This window comes from Solanum lycopersicum, chromosome 5 (genome assembly GCF_036512215.1).
Source record: "Solanum lycopersicum chromosome 5, SLM_r2.1".
Classification (NCBI taxonomy): domain Eukaryota; kingdom Viridiplantae; phylum Streptophyta; class Magnoliopsida; order Solanales; family Solanaceae; genus Solanum; species Solanum lycopersicum.
In genome coordinates, this window is record NC_090804.1 from 67,757,010 (window position 1) to 67,769,485 (window position 12,476).

Here is a 12,476-nt window from a genome sequence, read left to right on the forward strand (position 1 = left end):
AATTTATCTTTTTGCGATAAATTTAATGCTAATGTATAGCGTTTCAAAAGCATACTAACAAAAACTCATTTTTATCGAATTTTACTGACATATACTGTATAGTCGACATATGAAATCTTAGAATAATAGAATAAATAAATATCTTTACCCCTTATTCCAAAAAGGTAAAATACACAACTAGATAACACATCGAAATAAAATATTTTACTTTTATAGAATTCGATCTTTTCCAAAATTAAAAGATTATTATCCTTTTTTATATAATATTTTGGTCAATTATTAATTAAAATAAAAAAAATTAAAATATTCCTAGTTCCCTATAGTGACGGGTAGTGTAAAAAGGAAAAAATTGAACACACTTTTTCATTCTCTTCAGTAGCAGCCGCTCAATGTTGAATCTTCTCATTTCTCCTTCAAAAAATTTTCATTCGCCATGTTCGTTCTAGGGTTTCAGAACTCTTAAGGTATCATCAAATCTCTTTTCGTTGTTATTATTCAAATCATTTTTACGTATTATGTATGTTTTTTTTTTCGTAGATCTGTTCGTTTTTGAGCTGTATAGGTTGATGTATATGTATTTGATATCGGTGATCTTCGTTGATTAAGTGTAGTTTTGGTGTTTCGTTTGTATGAATTTTGACTAGATATATAGCATTTGAAAAGGAGAATAGTTGAATGATTAATTTTGTAGCTGAAATGGAGGATTTATGTAGTTTACTCCCAACTAATATGAGATTGAGGTGTTTTTATTTCAATACCAAATGAAAAATAAGTAGGTGATATGTGAGAGTTGCTCGGATAGTAAGGAGTTTAAGAAAGTAGAATATTTTTTTTTGTATTCTGTTTGTATGAAATTTGATAACACATAGCATGCGGAAAGGAGAAGGATTGTGGAAAATACAGTCGAATGATTTAATTTTGCAGCTGAAACGGATGATTTATGTAGTTTACTCCAACTAGTATGAGATTGAGGTGTAGTTGATTGTTTTTTTTTAACCAAATATGTCAATACCAAATGAAAAATAAGTATGCGACTAGAGAGAGTTGCTCGGATAGTACTTTCAACCCTAAGGTTATGAGTTTGAGTCACTAAGGGAGCTAAATAGGGTGGGAGCTCGTAGGGAGGGGTGAAAAAAGTTAGGTGTTTGGATATGAATGGAGGAATATTTGGATAAAATAATACTCATTTTGTTTTAATTTGATTGTTTGGGTTTGACTTGGCACAGAGTTTAAGAAAGTAAAAAGACTTTTAATTGTTGTGGTCTTAAACTAAAGATATGTAGAATGTACCATGTCCTTTAATCTCGTGTTCTTAAACATGCAATGTGGAAAGTTAAAATTAAAGAGTTGTTAGAAAAGGAAAGAAGCATTCTTTATGAAATGGACTAAAATGAAAAGTAAGATAAAAGATAATTGGAATGGAGGGATGATTTATACAGTAAACTCAAACTAGTATGAGGTTGAAGTAGAATTGATTGATTTAAATATGTGGTTTTGAATTTTGCCGATGTTCTGCTATTCGGTATAATTTTGGTGTTCCATTTGAAATTCTGGATTGATCCGCCCATATGAACTTGACAAAACATGTCACGTGTGAAGGAGGGGGGTTGTGGTAGGTTGATGGTTTTTATAAATATAGTGGAATGCTTAATTTTGCAGTGGGATCTATATATAGGATTTCTATAGTAGTTGACTCCGATTAGTTTGGAACTGAGGTGTTGTAGATTGATTTACAATTATATACATGAAGCTGCTTCTCTGATATCTCTTCTTTTCCCAGCCATATTTTGTTCATTTAGGATGTTATAAGCTACAATTTTAGATCCAGTGGATGTTGAATTGTTTCTTTCAGGGAAAACGAATTACTAAATTGTTACCTTTTAGGGGGTTGGACGGTTGGTTTCTTCCATAATTAATATACTGCTGAGTCTATTCAAAGTTCTACTAAATGATTTTGCATGTTGGTTAATACAAATTTCTATAATTGAAAGATGTTGGTTGATTGCACATCATTTGTTTGGCACAAATACTCATTCTAATATTTCCCATGCTCCTTTCCTAGGTGTTATCCATGTATAATGATTGTTGTTGAGGTTTGAATTTCGTGAAGAGATTATCAAAGCTTTCGAAGAGTTCATCTAGATATCAGAATTCAAGTCACGGTAATGGCGTGGTTTAGAGCTAGCTCAAGTGTGGCAAAGCTTGCTATTAGAAGGGCTCTATCACAGGGTGGTTCTTACGTCCCAAGAACTCGCATACTTCCATCACAAGGTCGATATTTTCATACCACAGTTGTCAGGCCAAGGGCACAAGCTGCTCCTGTCCCAAGACCAGTGCCACTTTCCAAGTTGACTGACAGCTTTTTAGATGGGACGAGCAGTGTCTACCTTGAGGAGCTCCAGCGAGCATGGGAACAAGACCCAAACAGCGTTGATGAGTCGTGGGATAATTTCTTCAGGAATTTTGTTGGACAAGCTGCCACATCTCCTGGGATATCAGGCCAGACGATTCAAGAGAGTATGCGTCTTCTGTTGCTCGTGAGAGCTTATCAGGTTAATGGTCATATGAAAGCAAAACTTGATCCATTAGATTTAGAAGCGAGGCAAATACCTGATGATTTGGATCCAGCATTATATGGGTTCACTGAAGCTGATCTTGATAGAGAGTTCTTCCTTGGTGTTTGGAAGATGTCTGGATTCTTGTCTGAGAATCGTCCTGTGCAAACTTTGAAGGCAATATTAACACGTCTTGAGCAGGCTTATTGTGGAAGCATTGGGTATGAGTACATGCATATTTCTGATCGTGATAAATGCAATTGGTTGAGAGAGCGGATTGAAACCCCAACATCTATGGAGTACAATCGTGAGCGACGGGAAGTTATTCTTGACCGACTGATGTGGAGCACTCAGTTTGAGAACTTCTTGGCTACGAAGTGGGCGGCAGCCAAGAGATTTGGCCTTGAAGGTTGTGAGACCTTGATTCCTGGCATGAAGGAAATGTTCGACCGGGCAGCAGATCTTGGAGTTGAGAGCATAGTCATTGGGATGCCACATAGAGGAAGATTAAATGTTTTGGGTAATGTTGTTAGAAAGCCACTAAAGCAGATCTTCAGCGAGTTTAGCGGTGGTATAAAACCTGGGGATGATGCTGGTTATGTTGGAACTGGTGATGTCAAGTATCACTTGGGAACTTCTTATGATCGGCCTACTCGGGGTGGGAAAAGAATTCATCTATCTTTGGTTGCAAATCCAAGTCACTTGGAAGCTGTCAATCCAGTTGTTATTGGAAAAACTAGAGCAAAGCAATATTATACGAATGACGAGGATAGAACCAAGAGCATGGGCATTTTGCTCCATGGTGATGGTAGTTTTGCAGGCCAAGGTGTTGTCTATGAGACATTGCATCTGAGTGCTCTTCCCAATTACACAACCGGAGGGACCATTCACATTGTGGTGAATAATCAAGTGGCGTTCACTACTGATCCAACAGCTGGAAGATCATCTCAGTACTGTACTGACGTTGCAAAGGCTTTGGATATTCCAATTTTCCATGTCAATGGTGATGACGTTGAGGCTGTTGCTCATGTGTGTGAACTTGCTGCAGAATGGCGCCAGAAATTCCATGCTGATGTTGTGGTTGATATTGTCTGTTATCGTCGATTTGGACACAATGAAATTGATGAACCATCCTTCACCCAGCCTAAAATGTACAAGGTTAGTTCAATTTAAGTTTATGTTTCTTTATAGATTAATATTACTATATTTAGAGTTTTAGATTCGGGGCACAAATCACTCTGTTCACCTTCCTACTGCAAATTGTGAACAAGTACGATAGAAATTCATTTATATTCCCACTGGAGTTGGGGATTTTTTTATCTTCTGTATGAAAACACTGATATGTTTGTCGTTCTATGTCTTGCAATAGATCATCAGAAATCATCCTTCTTCATTGGAGATCTATCAAAACAAACTCCTAAATTCCGGTCAGGTGGCAAAAGATGATGTGGAAAAGATACATAATAAGATCAATAGAATCCTCAATGAAGAGTTCATTGCTAGTAAAGATTATGTGCCTCAAAAAAGAGACTGGCTTTCTGCTTTTTGGTCTGGTTTTAAGTCTCCTTCACAGCTTTCACGTGTTCGAAACACCGGGTATGCTTTGAACTTAAATGGTTTATTTTAAGCTTGAACCATGTGACTCAAGATAGGTGCTATTCTGCAGTGTCAAACCTGAGATTTTGACGAATGTCGGGAAAGCAATCACTACGTTTCCAGATGGTTTTAAGCCTCACAGAGCATTAAAAAGGGTTTTTGATGACCGTCGAAAGATGATTGAGACAGGGGAGGGTGTTGACTGGGCTGTTGGAGAAGCACTTGCTTTTGCAACATTGCTTGTGGAAGGTAATCATGTTAGGTTGAGTGGTCAGGATGTTGAGAGAGGTACTTTCAGTCACAGACATTCTGTTATTCATGATCAGGAGACGGGGGCTCAGTACTGTCCTCTTGATCATGTTATGATGAACCAAAATGAAGAGATGTTCACTGTGAGCAACAGGTATATTCTAATAGCTGTTTTATTTGTAATCCAGTTTATGAGGTTGCATTCTTGATGTGTTTCGCCTTTGTGTATGCCAGCTTTCCATGTGTATTTTTTCTTATCGTTGGGATATTCAGTTTCCGTTTGATCTCTGCTGAATGATGCTAGTTGCTGTGGCAAATAGTCTGCTGGCCGAGTAAATTCACTTCCAATTGCCTGTCAGAATATGCTTAACTTGATTTTGTCAGTGAAAGCTTTTCTTTTGAAGAACATGATCTACTTAAAAGTTCACATGAAATCTAGCTCCATTTTAGGAGCACACTATCTCCTTCATTTACGAAATCAACAGAAATGTGTTTCTTTCTGAGCTAGTCACTCATGTCTGTCTTACGTCCCTTGTCGGTTTCAAGAGTGTGATAAGTTTCAATAAGTCTGTTGAGCAAGTCTTGAGGAGTTATTATGTTTTTGGAGTGGATTTTTTCTCTGGAATATAGTTATATTTATTAACAATATATATTTATCAAATATAAGAGCCTTAAGATCAACATATAACTCTGTTTGCTCTTGTATTTCTATGCAGCTCCCTTTCAGAGTTTGGTGTTTTGGGATTTGAATTGGGTTATTCAATGGAAAATCCAAATTCGTTGGTAATTTGGGAAGCTCAATTTGGTGATTTTGCTAATGGAGCTCAAGTAATATTTGACCAGTTCGTGAGCAGTGGAGAAGCGAAATGGTTGCGCCAGACTGGATTGGTTGTGCTTTTGCCACATGGTTATGATGGTCAGGGCCCTGAGCATTCTAGTGGACGTTTGGAACGTTTCCTCCAGGTGCATCAGCTGTTCTTCTCACTAGTAGAAAGCATAACTTTCTGACTGTTAGGAAGTTTCACTTTGCATTCTGGCTAAGGAGCATTGGTTAGTCATGAATATGAATATGATATGCCATGGTTGAAAGAAAATATAAGATACAAGAGGTTGGAACCATGTGAAATTTAATGAATGGAATTGTGCTTAGAAGTGTGCTACTCACAGTGCTAGGTTAAATAGAATATAAGGTCCAAATTATGTTGTACAGTGAAGTAAATATTGATATGGGTCTGGTTTAATCACACGATACAAGAGTTTATAATATAATGTCCAATTCATGTACTGAATACTTCAAACAGTTTCCTAAAGGGTCTTGTAATGCCCCATCTTCCTTTAGAGTCCTGTATCTTCTACTTTAGGTTTATGAGTTGTGTTCTCTGATTGTTTCAACAATGTTTATCACCTTTGTATTTTGCTCAATTTAATGAGATACTTTTCCATGACAGATGAGTGATGACAACCCGTTTGTTATCCCGGAGATGGAACCTACGCTAAGGAAGCAGATTCAGGAATGTAATTGGCAGGTGGTGAATGTAACAACTCCAGCAAATTATTTCCATGTTTTGCGGCGTCAAGTAAGTGCAACTGCAAGCTTTTTAAAATTTTGAACTTTTCTGCTTCTTTGTTTTCTCATGTGTAACTGCTTCTCAGATTCACAGAGATTTCCGTAAGCCTCTCATTGTGATGGCCCCAAAGAACTTACTTCGTCACAAGAGCTGCAAGTCAAATCTATCCGAGTTCGACGATGTCCAAGGTCATCCAGGTTTTGACAAACAAGGTACCAGGTTTAAGCGCCTGATAAAAGATCAGAATGATCACTCTGATCTTGAAGAGGGTATCAGACGGCTGGTCCTTTGCTCAGGAAAGGTGTGTAGCATACTCTTATCTTTTGATAATCCCATTTTCATAATCATGGTCGTCTTAAGCTTTTGACATGCAATTATAAACACATTACTAATACATACGATGAGTTAAAATTTTTCTTTTGATGATGACATGCTCTAAAATTTTCCTTTCTCACCATGCAGATACAAACATTTTTAGATGCAATATAACACGTTTCTTTGTCACTTGGATAATGTAAAACATGAATACATGATATCATTAAAGAACAATAACACTTTTCATGCCTGTAATGCAGATCTATTATGAGCTTGACGAAGAAAGAGCTAAAGCTGATGGGAAAGACATTGCTATCTGTCGGGTGGAACAGCTTTGTCCTTTCCCTTATGACCTTATCCAGCGTGAATTGAAGCGATATCCAAGTATGTGCTCTTAATCATTTGGGTTACCCTTTGCTTGTGAAATTAAACAAAAATCTACTTTCATGTATATTTATCCCGAAATCGCATTCACCTAAGCATCCCTGAGTGATTGCATGCATACATCCAACCAGGACTACTGCATAAATGTAGACAAACCAATTGTCACGTGATAACGAATTCAAACTTTCATATTTTCAGATGCAGAGGTAGTTTGGTGCCAAGAAGAGCCAATGAACATGGGTGCATTCAATTACATTGCACCGCGCCTTTCTACTGCCATGAAATCACTTGGCAGAGGTAACATGGATGACATCAAGTATGTTGGTCGTGCTCCTTCTGCTGCCACAGCCACTGGTTTCTTCCAGGTTCACGTCAAAGAACAGACCGAGCTTGTCCAGAAAGCGTTGCAGCAGGATCCTATCAATCAAATCTGAAGCTTGAACGTTCATGTACCCCATAACACTGGCCTCCAAAAATGATGCGACGATAGAAATGTTAAGCTATTCTCTGTGCCTCGTATAGCCAGTGTGAGTTTTAATTTTGCTTTTTGGAAAAATAAGGCCTTTTTGTTTGTGCTAGTTTTCAGTCAGTTGCACAGTTTAAACTGATGCTTTCATACATATACGTATTTCAGTTGGTTAAACAATTTTGATCAACAATACAACTCACTCGGACTTATCCTTGTTACCTCTAGTTTGGTGTTTTGCGATACGGTAAATTGGTGATGATAGCTTGTTCAACGTTGGCTTATAGATATTTTTAATAGAAAATTATGTTGGTTTTTTGAAAAATGTCTCAATTGTGTCATCTAATATTATTTTCAAAAGAAATTATAAGCACTTCCATTGTTAATCATTATACATTCGGTAAATTGGTGATCATAGCTTGTTGTTCAACGTTGGCTTATAGATATTTTTAATAGAAAATTATGTTGGTTTTTTGAAAAATATCTCAGTTGTGTCATCTAATATATATTCAAAAGAAAGTATAAGCATTTTTTTTGTTAATCATTATACAACAATAGACATTTTAATTGAGATAGTCGGATAGAGTAGTTAGAGCTTGTTTGGATTAATTTATTGTGTTTTTTCTTTAAAGCTAAAATAATTTTTAAATATTTCTGTAGTAAATACCATGTCCACTCCTACCTCATACTGCGGCGGATCTCTAAAACCGGAGGAATCAAAAACTTGTTAATAGTGAGATACGAATACGAGCTCAACAATACTTAAAAGAGTTTTAAGTAGCCATAAAAAATTTAATGGACCAATCAAATTATTTGTTCATTGGTGCGCTATGTTCATTTTATACAAATACAGAATTTCTACATAGATATATGTATATCGAGACGAGGTTAATGGATGCTCGAGCACCTACTACCGACTTTTTGGGTTGTGTGCATTTTTCTTTCAAAATCTCTTTGCATACATTAGATTTAATTGTTTTCGACCTGAATCCACTTGATTATGATAGATCCTCGGTTCAAATAAATATATTAAAATCAAACCTCTAACTAATAATAAATATGATAATAATTGAAGCATTAAAAACTCCTCCTTCTCCATTTACTCATTTTGCACAATGATAGCATAAAGATATTATTTTCGGTTCTTTGGGTTTGATGAGATAGTCTCGTGATTGTTTGACAGACTCGACACCTCTTATAAATGTTTAGATTTAATTAAATGATGACATAGTCTCACGTTGTTAAGATAAGAAGATAGAAAAGTAATGAGGACACCATTGCACTTTGGAGGGGTGCCTGTCTAAGGTCGATCCAAGTGATCGAGCCTACGTCATAATTTGTGAATGCGGCCCCCATCCAATTCATAAACCAACAATTTTTACTTATTGGGCCTATATATATTATATATAACATACTATTATTTTACAAAAGTAACAAAGCTAGAGTATTGACTTAATGATCAATCGCATATCTAATCATAGACAAGCTTCAAACCAAAGTCATATTTTTCCCACTTGATATTCGATATTCATATTAAGCGAGGTTGATTAAATTTTAATTTATGTATTGCAGAGTTCATTCACGAGGGCAACACTCCGATCCCAACATGACTTGACCACTAGTTCAGTACAAATCGAGATCTCAATCATCCCACCACAATTCATGTTGATAAAAACAAAGTCAATATATAACATCATAAATTAAACTTGACGAATACTATATCAACATGAGGACTATACACAATCTTATCTCTATTCTACCTTATGAAAATAAAGTCTGTTTTCTATAAATCCTCGATAAAGTCTGTTTTCTATAAATCCTCGATAGAAAGATAAGTCATCGTGCTTTTCATAATGTACTTCTTTTTTCTGCTCTCTTAGAACTTTCCAATGACAAAAAATAAAATAAAAAATAAAGTAGTATTTTGCTTAGGATAATATAAATTATAGAAAAATATAATTTGTATCCATGTCATGTCAGTGTTACGTATGAATAGCTAAATAAGGATCATCTCAAAGTTGCTTATTTAAGAACCAACAAAACATAATAAAGTTGAAAAAATACAATTTATTTATTTTGACTAAATACACCACTTGGGATCAAATCAATTTGTTATCTAAGTTTAAAAAACAACTAAACAAGTCTATGACAATGACTTATCATTTTTTAAATTAATCATATTAACATATATATACATTAAAAACGTCAACAAATTTATGCTAGTATTTGAATTTTATAGCCATTATATCATACATCATTTAAACCTAATATATGTCTTAAAGAATGTATTTTAACGTTAACTAAAGTGTGAATATATATATATATATATATAAATTATTATATCGTCTTTCGGGATGAGTCAGTTGATTTGGAGGATGGTTATCCACACGAATAACTCGGGATCGATTTCCCCCCCCCCCCCCCCTCCTCCTTCAATGTCTTCTGAGTCAAGCCTGTCGCATTGGATTTGCCTAACCCTGTATGGTTTAACGACTGAAGATTATCCAGTGATTTCAAAAAATAAATTAATTATTATATCGTATTACGAAAAGTCTTCCATACGTTATTATTAAGGAGGACTCCATCAACAAAGTTAAATCTAGACGTTATGGTCAAAAGACCTAACACTATTTGAATGATAAGACAAACCAATTAATAATTCAACAAATGTATGGCCATAAATTTGTTACAAGTGAATAAGGTTTGAAAAAGTATAGTCTATAATTAACTAATTGAAAAAGATATTTTGAAACGTAAGACAATAATGAAAAAAGATTTAAATTATATATATACTTTATCAAATCATATTTATTTGTTATAATAAGTAGCTTGTATTTTTAAAATTACAAATTTCATATTCTATAAAGACTATATATAGATATTCTTTAGATACTTCATTTTGTCATTTTTAATTTTTTTTTATAAATATGTATTATTTAAATTCCTATGAGGATATATATATATATATATATATATATATATAACAAGTAAGTATTTTGAAACAATTTACTATGGTGTGAATTGTGATACTTCTTTCAAAGATATATATCTTTATCCAAACTTGTACTAAAAAGGAGTTTTGACAATTTCAAAAATAAAAATTGGAAAAATATATTTGAGAAAAAAAATTGTAGAAAACAAATTAAATAATAAGTTCTCAATAGTTCAAAATTTTGTATATTTGAACCGTTTCACGTAATTCAAGGGTAAATTAGACCGTTTATATGTAATATATATCGATATAGTTAGAGAGAAATTAAGATGCTGAATTTTAACACACTCTTATATTTATGAGATAGAAAATTATTTCTGATATCTGATAGATTCTCGTTCGAAGCATGACTAGAAATTTACTTGATATCTATTTTTTAGAATTTATTTATTTTAAATCCAATAAACTACTTTTTATTTTTAATATATAATTTTGATATATATATATAAATATTTCTGTCCCAACTAATAAACCAACAAAAATATTTTTGTACTTTTTGTCAACTGATGATTTTAAAATTCAAGTTGTACGATCAAGTACATGAACTAATCAACAACCTTCTAGATATTTAGATATGTCCAATTTTATATATATATATATATATATATATATATATATATATATATATATATATATTTACTATAAAGTATTTGTCTTGACTTTAATTTACTCATGTACATCTCAATAAGGTTATCCATTTTTGTTACACAATTTTTTTATTCATATATGAAGGTTCTTGGTAGTTTCCTAATGCAAATACAACTTGTTTTGGAAAACTTAAACAACAATAAAAATAAATTCAGTACAATTCTACGAGTAAGGTATGACGTTATCATTTAATAAAGAGATTAATTTCGAACAAGAAAAGAACAAATAATATTATTAATAATCGTCAAAATAGATTATAATGGAGTGATAAACACTTATTCATTCTTAACTAAATATTTCAGATTCGAGTCTCTTTAAATATAAAATTATCTTTATTAAAAAATATTTTAACCCTAATATAAAACTCCTCGACACAAATTCAGATTTTATTCAGTATGATACCGATAACCTACTAATTAATGATTATACTCTAATCAAAATCCATAAGATATTAGATATTACATAAAAAAAAATAGAAGTTATGATGTAGTGTGAACAATTAATATTATATACTATATAATAAAATAATAAAGGGTGGTAATCCACATATAATACATACGAATGTTAAACGCGATTAGCACATACATTTTTTTTAAGTCAATTAATTAATTAATTGATAATATGTTCTTAGATCTTAATTAATCTTTTTGAAAAAATAATTAAATTTGATACATCAAATATCTATGGAATATATAAACCTGTATTTTTTTTTGGCATGACCTTTATTCTTAATTAGATATTTCGAGTTTAAACTTTACTAGATATAGAACTTTAATTTCAATATGATATATTTCGATTTCCCAAATTCAGAATATTAGATACCGAGTAGGAAAACAACAACAACAAAAAAAAAAAAGTTGTTCAACTTACATTTTAATTCTTTCCAATTAAAGAAACTAAAGTGTGAATTGGACTAATAGAATTTCTAGAAAAAATGAAATTGCCAAGAATTTACATAAATATATATATATCTTAAATTAAAATGTTGGTTCACTATAGTCAACTTTACAAGTTATAGACTTGTAGTATAGTTTAGAATTAATATTTTCTAATTATAATGTCATGCCTACGTGCTCCATGACATCTCACTTTGTTAAGTTCCTAATTAAATACCACTAATTTAGTTCAAATTAAGGGTGTGTTTGGCACATTGGAAAATACTTTTAAGTTTCTTTACTTATATTCTGATGTTCGATAAATAAATCAAAATATTTCTATATAATTTAAGGAAATACGATTATAACCGGATGGGTGGGTTAAGGGTGGAGGGTGCCGGAAGTAGGAAAGAAATCGAGGGGAGTGGGGATGAGCGCCTAGGCGAACACAGTGTGATGATAACATATTCATTTGAACTCGTTAATTTAAACGTAAAATGTACATTATGTGTAAAAATCCATAAATGACTTTGCATCGAATAGTACTAAGTATGAATCTACAACTTTTAAAATACAACAAACTCGACACAATTAACGCTAAAAATTAAATCATGGATTCACCTCTTGAATGAGCAAAGGCAAGTCGGATAAAAATAAGAAACATAGGTGGGACTTGGGAGAGACAATTTCACTTACCATATACTTGTTTTCCTAAAATTTTAACCAACCAATCATTTGCTCGATATTTGAAAAACATACAATTTATAATTTTTCTTAGACGAAATAGTGATCTTTCAGAACTGATCATTGAGCATCACCACCTTCCAC

The 12,476-nt window shown here is 33.0% G+C and overlaps 2 protein-coding genes across 3 annotated transcripts in view; one reads left to right on the forward strand and one right to left on the reverse strand.

The window, feature by feature from the left end:
- The window catches only part of LOC101261521 (large ribosomal subunit protein uL10), a 61,987-nt gene that overhangs the window by 42,769 nt on the left and 6,742 nt on the right, over positions 1 to 12,476 (reverse strand). The window lies entirely within an intron of this gene.
- LOC101259749 (uncharacterized) lies at positions 291 to 7,458 on the forward strand. Its single transcript, XM_010323073.4, has 9 exons — positions 291 to 464; positions 2,063 to 3,713; positions 3,925 to 4,151; positions 4,222 to 4,554; positions 5,117 to 5,363; positions 5,849 to 5,977; positions 6,054 to 6,269; positions 6,544 to 6,667; positions 6,866 to 7,458. The coding sequence occupies exons 2-9, from the start codon at positions 2,166 to 2,168 to the stop codon at positions 7,099 to 7,101; spliced, it is 3,060 nt and encodes a 1,019-aa protein (XP_010321375.2). The 5' UTR covers positions 291 to 464; positions 2,063 to 2,165; the 3' UTR covers positions 7,102 to 7,458.

Coding starts and splice junctions, on each gene's coding strand:
- LOC101259749 (XM_010323073.4), top strand. CDS start 2,166: ATGGCGTGGTTTAGAGCTAGCTCAAGTGTGGCAAAGCTTGCTATTAGA. Junction 3,714..3,924: donor CCCAGCCTAAAATGTACAAG/GTTAGTTCAATT, acceptor GTCTTGCAATAG/ATCATCAGAAATCATCCTTC. Junction 6,668..6,865: donor TGAATTGAAGCGATATCCAA/GTATGTGCTCTT, acceptor TCATATTTTCAG/ATGCAGAGGTAGTTTGGTGC.